This window comes from Mirounga leonina, unplaced genomic scaffold, assembly GCF_011800145.1.
Source record: "Mirounga leonina isolate KUSES-001 unplaced genomic scaffold, KU_Mleo_1.0 Mir_171, whole genome shotgun sequence".
In the NCBI taxonomy this organism is placed as follows: Eukaryota; Metazoa; Chordata; class Mammalia; order Carnivora; family Phocidae; genus Mirounga; species Mirounga leonina.
The window spans coordinates 21,220,296-21,236,036 of NW_023270436.1; the positions used below are offsets into that span (position 1 = coordinate 21,220,296).

Below are 15,741 nucleotides of genomic sequence, written 5' to 3' on the forward strand. Positions count from 1 at the left end.
CCCAGAAGGCCAAACCACAGGCATGCTTGTGCACATCACTGGAGCTTTGTTTCCTTACAGAAGTACCTGGACTAGGGAGCTTCCTCTGTTGCATTGAAGGATTACAAAACAAAAACAATTGCTACAACAAGAGATCAGACCTCTACGTAAAGTGTGTAAAGTGACCCAAACTGCACAGCAACACAACAACAGCACGAACTTAGAGAGCTAGACAGGATACAATAAACAGTGGGTAAAAAATGGGCAGCAAATGATGACAGGTTTTGTGAATTACAACCATATGACAAAAAGAGAGGTCATTAAAATGTGAGATGATGACTAGAACAACACTGTGCAAAGCAAAAGCCTCTATAAAATGTTAAGAGAAACCCACCTGGAATAGACATGGTGGTAAAGGCAATGCTAAAAATAAATGAGATAAATCAAATTGCCTTAAGGAAAGAGGAGAAAATATTGAAGCGCTCCAGGCACCTGTAAGATGCAGCTTTCCCCAGGGTCAGCCTTAGGTCACTCAGTGTAAGATGGGAAAGAACATGGCACAGAAAACCCTAAGGGGGACGAGCAGCACTGAGCGATTCTCGCAGTGCAGGGAAGACTTCCTTACATTTATCTAAACAAATTGCTTCAAAGGCAAAATGGTAAGTATGATTCTGCTGATCTCAACACATTCACTCCAGGATTCTAAGGCAGCAGCAGAAACACCTCAGAATAAAGAAGTGATATCTTCATGAACTACATAAAAAAAATGTTCCATGTAAATTGCTTGCAGAAGGGTATAGGAAGAGAATGAGAAAATGCCAGAAAATGGCAAGGAGAGACAGATTGATTTTCGTTGTTGTTGTCCACTTCCCCCGCAAGCCCTGGAGCTCCAAAGCGCATCTGCTCTAAGTCAGAGTTTATTAACAGCAGGTCCCCCGGTGGGAGAAGCCATTAGGTTCCTACAGGCAAAGACTCAGCTTTGTATGGGGTTATAAAATCACATGAGGAGAGATTTCCTTATCACTTTTTCTCTAAAACATGCAACCTTCCACTTCCAGGAAAATATTTTTTATAGCTATGAATCACCCAGAGACTATATGAGTCCCATTTAGTTCACCAAACTTTTACTTAGCATTTATTTTGAGCCAAGTACTGTACTAGCCGATATATTAAAACTATATAATGCCACAAATATTTTCAAAACTAGATACAATGTCTAATGATACTGCCATCAAACTTTTTAGGTTCATTCAAAAACATACCATTTCAGAGATAAAACAGAGTTCTGCTTGACAGAATCTAATTAATATGGAACATTGTTAGCTGTCTACGATTTGATGTCAACCCGCCTGAGTGTCTCCATTTACTGCAAAGATGGTACCTGGTGTATCCTTTCAGCCCAATCTGTCTGAGGGCTGCCGCAAAAATCAATGTTCTTCAAAGTGAAGCCAATCGGTTTTGGGCCTTAGAACTCCTTCCAACCGCCAATACTATTTTCAACCCATTGTTCTTCCAGAATACCAATTGTATAAAACAGAAGTAACAACAGGAGAAAACCATATAAACTAGTGTCTGTCTTTTCTCTTTCCTTTTAATTCAACATAATCTTTTCATGTTCCTCTGAAAAATGTTAGACACAGCCTACAGTTAGATCCATATTTCCTTTTATGAAATATTAGAATGTCTAATATCTTCTCTTTGATTATTTCTAGATCTAGATCTAGATTATTTCTTGATGGCATATTGGTCCAACTGAGTAAATCAATTTATTTCTAGAGGTGGTGTGATTTAGAGGTACAGAATCTTAAAACTATTTTTTTAAAAAAAAAGTATTCTTTAGATAACCCTGAAATCCAGAGAAGTTAATTCATTCACACACAGTCATACAGTTTATGAAAAATTAAAAAAATATATAATCCAAGTCGATAAGCTTCTGGGCCAGTGGCCTTAACACCATCCCATTCCACCTGATTAACATGAGCTACTGGCAGTGATTCTTGATCTTCCTTTGTGTAAAATATCCAATCTTGGCAAATTTGATAACCTATCAGTTTTCAGTGGCTGAGTCCAAAGTCTTCAAAGGCTAGAAATGTCCTACTTTAAATTACTGTCAGACCAAATACTTTCATCATATTTACCTCTCATGGGAGATTTCATGGCAGCTTCCACCATCCCCACCAGAAGTTGGAGACTCTTGGGGTCCTGAGCCAGTCCAGAGGCAAAAGCTGCCAGGGCATCGGCATGACGTCCGAGGTACTGGAGGGCAACACCCTGTCGGAAGTATGCCTGGAAATAAAGAAAAGATAATGCGTGTTTTACTTATACACTATGCTCCCAGAAGGCTGATGGTGATTCTTTATTACAACAACTGGTCAGCAGACCTAAGATGGAGATTGTCTTGGTTCAAAAACCTAGTAAACAGTTTGAAATCAATTCTGATTTCTTCCAACATCATAAAATGTGAACATCCTTCTTCAAGGAAATTATATTTAAAACTTTCATTCTTTTCACTTCTAGAACATTAATTCTACCACATTCTTTGGCATTTATTTACAAATTGCTTTTTTTGAATGATTTTCAAAATATTTTTTATCCTATCTTTAACAACATAAACTCCTCAAAGACAGGTGTTTGGAGATTTTTCTATATCTCACCAAAGTATCTGGTATGGTACAAGATAAATGAGAGACACTCAAATTCCATTTATTTCAAATTTTCCCCTTTTATATAATTAAAGGGAAAAAAATCAATGTGTGATGGTTATTAAGATAGTTTTAATAATGAGTAATATAACATGGTTATATTTAATGTGGTGTTTCAGACATAATATTTAAAAGTTGTTATCTAAAACATGTGTGCTTCACTCAGAAACAAAATAAGATTATTGTCCTTTGTGTTCTTTAATTGGATTAGTTTAAAAACTAGTATTATCAATTCTGATTATAAGAAAACATCCTTCCTTCCAGCTAATTGCAGAAAGGGCCAGAAAATTAATAAAATATTTAAATTTTAGAATAATCTTAAGATATGCAGTTTGTTTTCAGGCACACAGAGTAAAAAGAAGTAAATGAACAAAATGTTACTAGCATATAACTAGCAAAGGACCTTGTACCTGATTAAATGATACACAAAAATGACATTAATACACTCACTGGTTATATGACATCTGCTTCTAAAATACTTGGTCTCCTGTTTCACTTAAATAATCTTATGTTTATAACACACATTTAACTTTTTCAGTCCAATATACTTTGAAATTGTCACAAATTGTATTCATGGGATCTAAATGAAGTTTCAAACAACTCCTAAAACTGCCACTCAATAAACTTAATACATAATTTTATAATTTTATATTACATACATTGAGAGAGAGCACTTTTCATGTATACAAAACATATGTACTTACCTTATTTCATTTTTATAACTCTCTGTTGAAGTAATTTAGGATAGGTAATACTATTAAGTGTTTCTATTAAGAAACAATCCATAAACAGAATGAATACTCAATTGTGGGCTATTCAGACTTCTATTAGTTTAAACTACAAGCAGCTGTTAAAACTCAAACCCTAGTAAGACAATAACCTGTAAACGCACTTTCATTACTAATTCATAAAATCACTTCCTTTCAATGGACTCAGCCACAGTTTTAATCTTTAATGTGTTTGTAGACATTTGTCACTACCTTTTTCATGTCACATTTTAGGTGATTTCTATAATCCAAGAGGCAATATATACCACACTCCAACTAAAAATAACTATAGTTTAGCTTTAATATAGAATTTCTAGAAAATGTAAACTAAAAAAAAGTATATTTAGATATACACATATATATGCCAAATATCTGTAAATTATTATTATTATTTATGGAGAGAGACAAAAAATGTCTAGTTTTTTATTTCAGGTATATATTTTAAGAAACACAAAAATCTATTGTAGTAATCATTTCAATTACAATTACAATACATGTAAGTCAAATCATGCTATACCCCTTCAACTAATACAGTGCTGTCACTTCAGTAAAATTGGGGGAAAAAACACCAAAAATCTTATAAGAGTCTCAATGAATTTTGATAATTTCTTGTATATTTAAAACAAAACTTTATCATTCATTACTTCACTGAAAGAACAACTGTTTTCCCTGTTTGACAATTAAATCACTGAAAAGTATGATTTATCTATTCTGTCCAGGTAGGCAAAGTTCAGTGTTAAATGCGAGTTAGGGTCTCAAGTTTACACAGCAGTTACACAAGAAGCGTGTGCATGTTTTGTTGTTTTCTTAGGGCACTCAGAAATGAGATGAGAAAAGGTACAACTTGGCCATGCTGCCAAGGAAAGGAATCCTGGCTTCCTTTCTTCAGAAGATTTTGAAAAGAGCTATAGGAGAGAAGGCTCAAAGGTTTCCCTTGGTCCTCCCGTAGGCCCCTCCAGAACCCCCAACTCAACTTTATAAGATTTCCTCAATTAAAAGCTTAACAGTTGTATACCTGTCAAGACATAAGCATAATTAGTTCAAACTCTGACAACCCCCTGTTCCAAACTCATAGATTGGGACTCCCCCAACTTTTTCCATACAATATTCATTGCATGTACAAATAGCTGTTGAATAAAAATTAGTTATCTATATTAGTTATCTATACTTTTGTGAGAGAAATGCCACTATGGAGTTCAATTGATGATAAAACATGGACTGTAGGTTACTGTGATAGAATAAAAAGAATTTAGCACAGTGTGCCTGACAGAGAGTAAATACACAATAAAATTAGCTATTTTGATTGAGAGAAGAATCATAATACATAATTACAGACCAACAGAATATAAGGGGAGTCCAAGAAATATTTCAAATAGTCTATTATTCAATATAATATGATTCGATTCCTATCACTGCTTCATTCACCCCTCCCCTTGCTCCCTAAAAGAGTGTTTGCAACTGGGAACTCATGGCTTTAAGGCTCCCAGACAAAATCTGATCCACCCGACTAAAACAATTACAATTATCAGGTCTTGGGAGACTCAGCAGCCACTCACTGGACCCTCTGTCAGCCTTTTCCAAGAAGAGGTCAAGATATGCTGAGATTCACAGCTGTTTACCGTAACTTCAAGAGAACTGATGTGATCTGCTATAGCCTATCTGCTTCTCCCCTACTGGTTCCTGCTACTAATTTTTCTCTTACCATTTCACAGGAAGCTATGTCATCTAGGAAAGGGGCAAATTTTGACCCTTAAGGATTGAGCAGAAGTAGTATAGCAAGGGAAGGGGACCCATGGCGCAATGTTGAACACTTGGTGCCCAGCCAACCTCAGCAACCCCCTCACATACACCACATTCTAGCCACAGGTTATGCAGCAGATGGAGAAGGAAGGGCAATGTGGATTCACTGCTCAGAGCGCCTATACCCTAAGAATAATGGTTTTAACCTGAAGCTTCAGCCAAGAAGAGAAATTTAAAGGGAGTTAGTGAATGCACTGGACTAAAGGTGGGATGCCTAGAGTTTCAAGTGTTGCAAAGTCAATCACCACAAAGAACCATCAATGATTATAACCCACACATGCTACTAAATAACCTCACAAATAATATAAATACAGCTGGTTACAAGAATAAGTTTCCATACTTCCTTCCATTAACACTCCCAAAAAATCTACAGCACCAGGCACTGTGATGTGTACCACAAATAAAGTCAGGACTCTTAGCCTCAAGCTACTCACAGTCCAGAGGGAAAGAATATAAAAAGCTCTAAATGTCTTGACTGCTACCTGCAGTAGCTGCTTACTAATAGTAAGGGTTTGTAATATTTCAGCAGTAATAAAAATGTAACTAATGACCAAAGTATTTATGCCTGTTGTTGAAATTGTTAGTATTTGCTTTTTATTATGTGGCCATTCTTTTCATCTCATAGCGTTTGCAATGGACTGAATGTTTATATCCCTCCAAAATTAGTATGTTGAACCTAATCCCCACCGTGATGATATCTGGAGGTGGAGTTTTAGGGACATGATTAGGTCACAAGAGTGAAGCCCCCATGAATGAGATCAGTGCTCTCATAAAAGAGACCCAAGAGCTCCCTCTCCCCTTCTGCCATGTGAGGACACAGCAAGGCATAGACATGGTCTGTCTATTCACTAGGAAGTGGGTCCTTACCAGACACTAAATCCGCCAACACCTTGATCTTGGACTTCCCAACAAGAAATAAATGTTTGTTGTTTAAGCCACTCGGTCTTTGGTATTTTGTTACAGCAGTCCAGATGGACTAAAACAGGGTTAAAGTACAAACACTCAAAGACTAAACGTGGGAAACAGTAAGCTCTTCATCCTTCAAGCACCCCTGGAAGCTGTGAAGGACCTGGAAGCCTTTACTTTCAATATCCCATTTCTGGTTTCCAATTCTAAAACATTACTAAACTCGGCCATAACATAACATCTTACTCTCCCACAGTTCAAATGAGTGATGAGGTAAATTATTATGCTTATGGGCACATGTATATATTTAGGACATAAAATATAGAATAAATACATGTAATATGTAATGCTACATTAAATTAAACATGTTTGCTTACATGTACAATCTATTACTTAGTTCAAGCATTCACGAGTATTCTGCTTTCAATTAATCTGTACTTTCTCATGTTATACATTAATATTCCTAACCTGTCTTTCACTGTTTGAACATTTTTACATTTTCTAAAGAAGAAATACGTCTATAACATGGTGATATACCTGCTAGCCAATCATACCACCTGCTACCACATCATTGCCATCTTCTTCAACAAGGTTTATAAATTGCATAACTATTTTACTCTATTTCCCTTGTTATTTTATTTAAAAATGAGTAGAAATGGGGAAAATAGAAACGCCAATTCTCGTTTTTAAAAAGCAGCAGTATTAATCTATAATTTAACACAACTGAGTCAAAACGAAAATGATTACAGGGTGCCAAAGGCAGAAAAACTTTAGTATCACTGGATGTACACAGAACAACTAACTATGCTCAGTTGTGATGGAAAAGAATAAAATTAGAGAATATGAAAAAATGATTCTTAAAAAGGAAAGGCATTATTTGAGATTTTGTTTTTTAGTTATCTAGGAATTAACACTTCCCACTCAATGAACATGTCAATCTCTGATTTAATATTTTCCTTCTTGATATTTTATGTATTTGGACTTTCAGGAATGCTTTGTATGGGAAAGTAAAAGACTATTACTTAAAATATATATGAAGCACATGAGCACAATGTAAATATATACAAATTACCTACTATCACATTTATTATATATTATAAATTATACATGTCACATAAAAATGTGATACATAAAAATGAAGACACAGAACCCATGTCCTCAGTAAGTTGTTTTTGTTTCTTTTTTTTTTTTTTATTTTAAAGATTTTATTTGTACCTGAGAGAGAGGGAGCATAAGGAGGGGGAGGAGCAGAGTGGGAGGGAAAGGAATAAGCAGACTGTGCTGAGCCCAGAGCCCAACACGGGGCTCCATCCCAGGACCCTGAGATCATGACCCAAGCTGAAACCAAGAGTCTGACGCTTAACCAACTGAGCCACCCAGGCACCCCCTCAATAAGTTTTCACCATCTTATATCAAATAGGCACCTGTATGGACACATACATGCTAATTATTTTTTCTTTTTTAACATGCAAATTATTTCTGTTATATATTTTGTTACATATGCTTCACTTAGAAAAAAGGAGAAATTTTTTTTTTATTATTATGTTATGTTAATCAAACTCTGGAAAGAGCCGAGAAATTTTTTTTTTAATATTTTATTTATTTATTTGAGAGAGAGAGAGACACAGCAAGAGAGGGAACACAAGCAGGGGGAGTGGGAGAGGGAGAAGCAGGCTTCCCGCTGAGCAGGGAGCCCGACGTGGGGCTCCATCCCAGGACCCTGGGACCATGGCCTGAGCCAAAGGCAGACGCTTAATGACTGAGCCACCCAGGCATCCAAAAAAGGGAGAAATTAACAGAACTTTCTGCAATGATAGAACTGCTCTATGTACTCTCTAATAATGGCAGCTTCTAGCCAGTCACACTTGGCCACTGAGCACTTGAAATGTGGCTAACATGACTAAGAAACTAAATTTTAAATTTTATTTCATTTTAATTACTTCAAATTTAAATAGCCAGGAGTGGCTAGTGGCTACTAGATTGGACAATGCAGTTCTAAAATTTGGTCTTCCTCTAACAACAGACCACCAAAGACAAATCTAAACTGGAAATTGAAAGGCGATATATTAAGAGAAATAACTACTACCAAAGCTCTGAACTAAAGCTATGTGCCTTACTCCCAAGGCAGCTGTGGTGAAAGAGAAAGGACTCATAAGGCTGACATTGGAATCCTGTCCTGATTACTTTCTAGCTGTGTGACTTTGACCAAGACACTTAACTTCACCAAACTTCGTGTTCCATTTCCACTTATAGAGAGGAGAATAATGATGACCTCAAAGGGTTGTAACAATGCTTGCTGCCTGATAACACATATGAAATTTAAAACACAGAGTAGCCACTTTTTAAAAAGTTGAACAGAACTGAATGTTTCACTAACTGTTACTCTTATTTGGTATTTGCTGTTTAATCAAGTGGCTCATCTGCTTCACTAGCTTGTAGATCAGAAATCACCTTTGGTGAAGTGGGCCAGGGACTGACAAAAATTATACACAAAACAAAAATTAATGATCATAATGACTACCTTGAGTGACTAGGGAAATAGTTAATTTATGTTTGGCACCTTCTGTTTAAGAAGTCTGTAAAGTAGGGGCGCCTGGGTGGCTTAGTCGGTTGAGTGGCTGACTCTTGATTTCCACTCAGGTTATGATCTCAGGGTCGTGAGATTGAGCCCCATGTTGGGGTACAGAGTCTGCTTAAGATTCTCTCTCTCTCTCCCTCTCCCCCTGCTCCCTCTTTCCTCTCTTAAAAAAAAATTTTTTTTAATAAAAAAAATGTTGGGGCATCTGGGTGGCTCAGTCGTTAAGCATCTGCTTTCGGCTCAGGTCATGATCCCAGGGTCCTGGGATCGAGCCCCGCCTCAGGCTCCCTGCTCCGTGGGAATCCTGCTTCTCCCTCTCCCACTCCCCCTGCTTGTGTTCCCTCTCTTGCTGCGTCTCTCTCTGTCAAATAAATAAATCTTTAAAAATATAAAGATTACGTATTTATTTTTTAAAATAAAATAAATAAATAAAATGTTTACACTTTGGCAGTTGATTGGGTAAGTTTCAATTATCTAGTAAATTCATTATCTGGGAAAAACATCATACGCAGTTTAAATAAGGTCCACTGGCCCAGGTGAAAAAGAAGAAGGAGGTGGCAGAAAATAGATGACCAAAAATACAGTCCAAAAAAAAAAAAAAAAAAGATGACCAAAAATCTCTGTGTAGAAACATGAAAACAGGGGGCGCCTGGGTGGCTCAGTCATTAAGCTACCCTGCTCAGCGGGAAGCCTGCTTCTCCCTCTCCCACTCCCCCTGCTTGTGTTCCTCTCTCACTGTGTCTCTCTCTGTCAAATAAATAAATAAAATCTTTAAAAAAAAAAAAAAACATGAAACAGTCTTTCCTCTTTCCTCTCAGAGACTTTATACTGACACACTGATTATGAGAATTACAAGGTTTACAAGGTTGTAAGGCCCAAGCCTGACACCTATTTTATTTACTTATTTGTTCATTTGTTTGTTTATTTATCTATATTGAAATATTTTTTAAGATTTTATTTATTTTTTTGACAGAGAGAGAGAGCACAAGTAGGGGGAGCGGCAGGCAGAGGGAGAAGCGGGCTCCCCGCTGAATAAGGAGCCTGATGAGGGACTTGATCCCAGGACGCTGAGATCATAACCCGAGCCTAAGGCAGATGCTTAACAAATGAACCACCCAGGCATCCTATTGACACCTATTTTAGAATTAACAAGAGCCCCATCTTACCATAGCAGTCCTGCCACTATAAATCATCACTAAGTTCTACTGCATATATGTAGGTGTTTTATTTTCCAAAAACTTTTGCGGCTATCATTCATTGAACTGCTAACTCTGTGCCCCACGGAGTGCTGGGTGCTTTCCATAGTTTATCACTAACCCTCACAATGTCTTGGGAGACGTTCTTATAATGCCTATTACACAAAAGAGGTGGTTATGAAACTTTTCCCAAATCATACAGCTACAAAGTGAGACAAACCACTGCCAAACTCCTTCTCTTTCCACTATCCACACTACCTCTTTGATAAAAGAATTAATGGCGTGCAATTAACCTCTAAATCAAGGTTTTTGTCTGTGAACTCTTGTACTTTCAAAATTCAACCTATAGAGGCAGAAATGAAGGAAAATCAGAAATGACACAGAAAATTTATGAACATGAATATTTAATCTCTATTCCATTAGCAACCGTTGATTGTAGAACAATTTTTAATGAATTGAATGGAGGAAAAATTCATTTCATTAACCTTTCATAAAATGTATTATTATTGAACCAAACAGGCCACTGTACTTGCAACTCAGTTCGATGTTAATTAGATTACAGGCATGAGGTTTTAAATCAAAGAGAAACAAAAGGAGCCATCAGCAAGCTTCTCAGCCCTTGCTTGTTTGTTTGCTGGCTAAAATGAATTTTTACCCGCAATACAATTTGCTATGCTTCTTTTATTTTCTGACATTTTCAAGTGAATTTTCTCTTGCTTCTGTATGCTGACACTTTATATTAAAAGTAAAAATAAAAATAAATAAAGAATCAGCAAAGAGCACATTCTTCATGTAGCAATATGTTTTACCTGCTCAGCTGGGAGTAATCATTCCCATCTCTCCAGAAAACTACACTTGTATTTTTTACTAGTCCTCCTTATTGTATGCTGAAAGCACATGCAAGAGATTGGAAGCTATTTTAGAAAACACCATTATTGAGTTTGCAACCCGGAGTCAGAGGCCCAAATGGCCTAAACATAATGTTCTAACCAAATCTGCAGCTGTGAACTGTTTTTCTCCCCAACATAGGTTTTTGGTCCATTTAATCTGCTCTCAGTCCTGACTGTTTCACATCATATCAGTTATTCCTTTTCCCAAAATTAATTTTTAGCTAATTGTATCAAAAGGTAAAAAAATTATGGGAAAACCATATTTTAAAAAGAAATTAGAAATCTGATAAGAAGTTAAAGAAAAGATGAAATGACAACCAGGAGTTAACTAAGTAGGTGTCATTTTCTAGCGCTGGAGGGATTCCCAATGTTAATGTTTATGTCAGATTATATAATGTGTGTACCATCATCTGGAGTTTCTCTTCTAAGCTTTAAAAATAAACAGTGAAAGAAGTCTGAAGTCCCCTAGAGCAATAGTTCTGAACTTTCCATATCTTGTGCCTTCGCTATATGGGTGGGGCATAGGAAGAGTATAAAATCATGCCAACAAGAAAACCAGAGAACTTCCTGAACATTCTCCAAGAAATCATCTGGCTTTAGCATGAGTTCTATGCCCCTGCCCTACCAATCCTCCTCCAGTCCTGGAACACAGAGTTTGTGTGCCTTCACACACATAGCCTGGTCCTGCGGAATGTGGTAAGACCAGAAGCAAAATGGAAAAAAAATAATGGTGGCCAGAGAGAATGGTGGTTGTGGGAAAACAGTGAAGCCAACAGTATGGGAATGAAAAGAGACTGAATTCTCATTAACCATTGAAAAAAAACAATTGGCATCTCACCTATCATAATGTAGTCATACCTAAACCATACCCCATTAATGGGAATCCATTCTTTCCAGAAAGCAGTCTATCAAAAATTATTTCAGGATGACTAGGTTGTTCAGTTGGTTAAGCATCTGCCTTCAGCTCAGGTCATGATCTCAGGGTCCTGGGATTGAGCCCAGGTCAGGCTCCCTGCTCAGTGGGGAGTCTGCTTCTCCCTCTCCCTCTCCCTCTGCCCCTCCCCTCCCACTCATGCACTTTCTCTCTCAAATAGATAAAATCTTAAAAAAAAAGAAATTATTGTCATAAGTGCTATATATTGGGATGGGGAGTTCTACATAAGGTTTCCTTGAGCAGATGAAATTCCACTATTAGTAACTCACTTCATGATCTTGCTGATCTATCAACTCTTTGTTTTTCTCAAAATTATAACTTAAATGGGAGTCCATAGCATTGCACCATGGAGAAGGGCAAAGCTATACAATGACACAACATATCTCCTGAAAAACCAAATTTATTTGAAGTTTCTGGGAGAGAATTTTTTTTTAATTAATAAACTTTATTTTTAGAGCAGTTTTAGATTCACTGTAAAACTGAACGAAAAGTATGAAGAATTCCCATTATAACCATTGTTCTGACATACTCAGGACCTTCCCCACTATCAACATCCTATACCATGGTGGTACTTTTTTACAGTCAATGGGGAATTATTTTTATATGAGAAATTACAGAAGAAAATGAAGAGCCCACATAATTTTTTTTAAGAAAACATAAGGAAATGCCCATCTCTACTCTGCCTATAGCCCCAATTCCTGGAAGAGTCCCTATCTTCTGACTTCAGGTGTTTGGCAAAGCAAAATTTGAGAAGCACTGCCTAAACCACTGACAACTAACCTTTGTCAATGGCTTCAATGGCTAGCTAGCAGAAGGAGTCTCTAGAAGAGAGGAGGTATTGGGGAGAGGGACATGAAGAGGATGACATGAGCAAGTGGTGAGAGCAGGGTTGCAAGGTAAGAATATATGTCCCCAAAACGCTTGCACAAATATTTCACTCATGTTTTTGTACATGATAAACTTCGCTGCCTGTATCTTTCCCCTTCCTATGTTATGTAATCTTTCCACATTGGAACACGTGTGTTAGGGTGCCACCTACCACAACGAAAAACAAGAAAAAGGAAAATGTCTGCCTCTCAATACTTAGCAGCACAAAAATGCAACAATACACTTTGTATCTTTTCAAAGGAGAAGGGGTTCCATTCCTAGGCAAGATGGAGTATCTAGTATTTCCCACTGAATACAACTATGACCTAGAAAGACTTTATGGAACAGCTCTCTGAGGAGTCTGAAGAGTAAATGGTAGCAGATGAATTGAGGAAGGAGATCAGAATTCAAAGTAGTACCAAACCAGCAATGGGTTTCCTGTTTTATTTATCCTTTCCATCTGGTATTACCTGGCTCAGATTCAAAAGCAGCTCAAAATAAGGAAGTACTCACTGGATTCAAACAGAAAACACTCCAAGAAAAGTCTCCTCCTTCTGGTCAAAGAAGCAAAAGGAGGACTCCTGAGGGTAAGAGTGGAGAAAATCCTGTATTTTAAGTCCTCTTTCCATTCCTTCCCAGTCTAACACCCCAGGCAAGTAATAGGAATAGGTGGTTGCTGGCCTGGCATCCCAAATTCTGAGGGACCCTTTCCTCTCGTCCCAAGAGTACAGGGTGAGTCCCAATGCTTTTTTCTTTCTCTCTTCCCTCTCACTATTTGATTCCTCATATAGAGGTAATTATGGGATATGCATGGCAAAGCAGGGAAACTCAAGTCCCAATTTCAGCTAGAGAATGGGAAAGGGAGGGGGGCAGCCAGAGAGTTGGAAAGTGTCAGGGAGATCAGATATAGAAGGGAACTTTTGAGAATAATCCCATAAAGAAGTGTTCTAGATCTGACCCTAAATAGCATACCAAAGGCTTTGAGAACTAAACTACTACCCAGTTCTCAGACTGGCCAATGGGTGATACACACAAAGAAGAACTACAAAGGTTCTGAAAACCTAACAGGCATTGGAACCAAAGTCCATAAAACATGGATCAGGGCTTATACCCTGAACCTAACCAGGTAAACTGTTTATTAAAACAAACCAAACAAACAAACAAAAAAACTACATGAGCTAATCTAGCTCTCCCCTTAGAAAAGAAAATGGCTTTTATAGTTGGAAAAACTAGGTGAAGAGGTCAGTGTTCACAGTGCCTTCCCCTTAGCACATTACAGCTGGAAGCAGGCAGTTCTGTTTTGCACATCCTATTTACAGACACTTTAATACTGAAAGGGTTTATGCCAGGGATTCAGGTTTCCCGTTTTCTTTCTTTGTTTTTGTTTTCTTAGGTAGTTATTTATGTGACTGTCCTCCTAACTAAATGGACCAATCTGGGCATAAACCATTTTCTCATTTTCTCTGCTTATAGAAAGGAATGGTTTATTTCAGCACTACAGATAACATCTTGAGGTCTCAGGAGGATGACAAATTGAAACAGTCTCTTTCTTGCCTAACATTTCTTACCCAAGAGTTAAGTGATGATGTTAAGGAACAAACCTCTCTTCTCCTGACAATTTGCACTTATTTTCTTAATAGCCCTGCTAAGATTCAATGAATTTCAGTTTGCTTAGAGCCTACTTAGTGCCTGGCAACAGGCACAGGAAGCTTTCATTCATCAGCATAATAGTCCTTTTGGTGATGCATTCCTATTGAAATTATGGCAGCAATTCCAAAAAAGAAACAGCAGAGATGGGACAAACGAATTCCCTTTCAAAAAGAGCCATCAGAATAGCATAGCAGTTCCTACATGACTAGAAACTTTAAAAATTATTTTGATGGAGAAATGTTAGGAAATTTTATTCGGGTATAATATCAATGTAATATACATATCAAATATAATCAATATAATATCACATACCTATTTACTGGGAGTATCTATACTTTGCAAAATCATTTGAAAACAAGCACAACCACCAAAAGCAACTGCATAACTCTATTAATAAACCTAGGTTTTGGTAATCGTGCATAAATAGTAACATTCACAGACAAGTGGTGCCTCGATTGGCTAAACAGTTCCAAATTCATGCTCTTCTTTGACCTGGTAAGGTCTCTTGCACCACATAATTCTGGTGTGCTACTTGACAGGTACCTTTTGCTGCAACAATGATGTAATGATGCATCTCTCCTGAAGATCGCGAATTGCTATCATTTAAGCTCTCTATAAAGCTTTTAGACTGAAACATTTTCTATTACTATTTGTTGATGAGTCTTAAACTGCAGAATCAAAATGATTTCATATTTTTAATTAAATTAATCTTTGGCATTTTTTTTTCTGTAACTGTATAGCCTTTTATAAAAAATGTGTTCTCTACCTACTGTGTATAAATGAATTCAGTGCTACAGGGGTATATAAGAAGAGATCATTAATCTCAGTTTTCAGAAAGCATATAGTCAACGTGGGGAGATATATAAAAACTGCATGATGAATAAAGAATTGTTTCAGGGCGCCTGGGTGGCTCAGTCGGTTGAGTGTCCAACTCTTGAAATCAGCTCAGGTCCTGAGATCAAGCCCCATATTGGGCTCTGCTCCCAGTGGGGCATCTGCTTGAGATTCTCTCTCTCCCTCCGCCCCTCCCCCGACTTGCATGCGCACACAGGCGCACATGTGCACTCTCTATAATAAAACCTTAAAAAAAAAAGAATTATTTCAAAGCAACGTATAAACAAGTGTATGTAAAAATTGAATATGGGTCTTCCCCAACATACAAAGGAACTGTTTTCTAAAAGTTCACTTCCAAGTCAGTTGCTCAAAATGTTTTAAGCATTTTTACCATAAACAAATTATGCTGTAAAATATGGTTATATTAACCATCCAGTTCATACAAAATGTCAGTGGATCACAGGACCTGCAATATTATAGAAAGGATCAGAAATGGAACTGATATTTGTCCGTACATGGCAAGCACTTTCACATAAGTAATGTTATTTAGTCTTAATAATCCCATAAGGTAGATTATGCCTTTCTTTAAAGATAAGAGTCCTGAAGCTGATAAAGGTTAAGTCACTTGCCCAAGGTAA

General features: G+C 37.2%; 1 protein-coding gene across 3 annotated transcripts in view; it reads right to left on the minus strand.

The window, feature by feature from the left end:
* TTC28 (tetratricopeptide repeat domain 28) overlaps positions 1 to 15,741 on the minus strand; it is a 628,656-nt gene that overhangs the window by 302,147 nt on the left and 310,768 nt on the right. For all 3 annotated transcript variants that reach the window (XM_035017265.1, XM_035017264.1, XM_035017266.1), the window contains one exon: positions 2,118 to 2,265. In XM_035017265.1, coding sequence (XP_034873156.1) covers positions 2,118 to 2,265 — 148 coding nt within the window. The remainder of the gene's footprint in view (positions 1 to 2,117; positions 2,266 to 15,741) is intronic.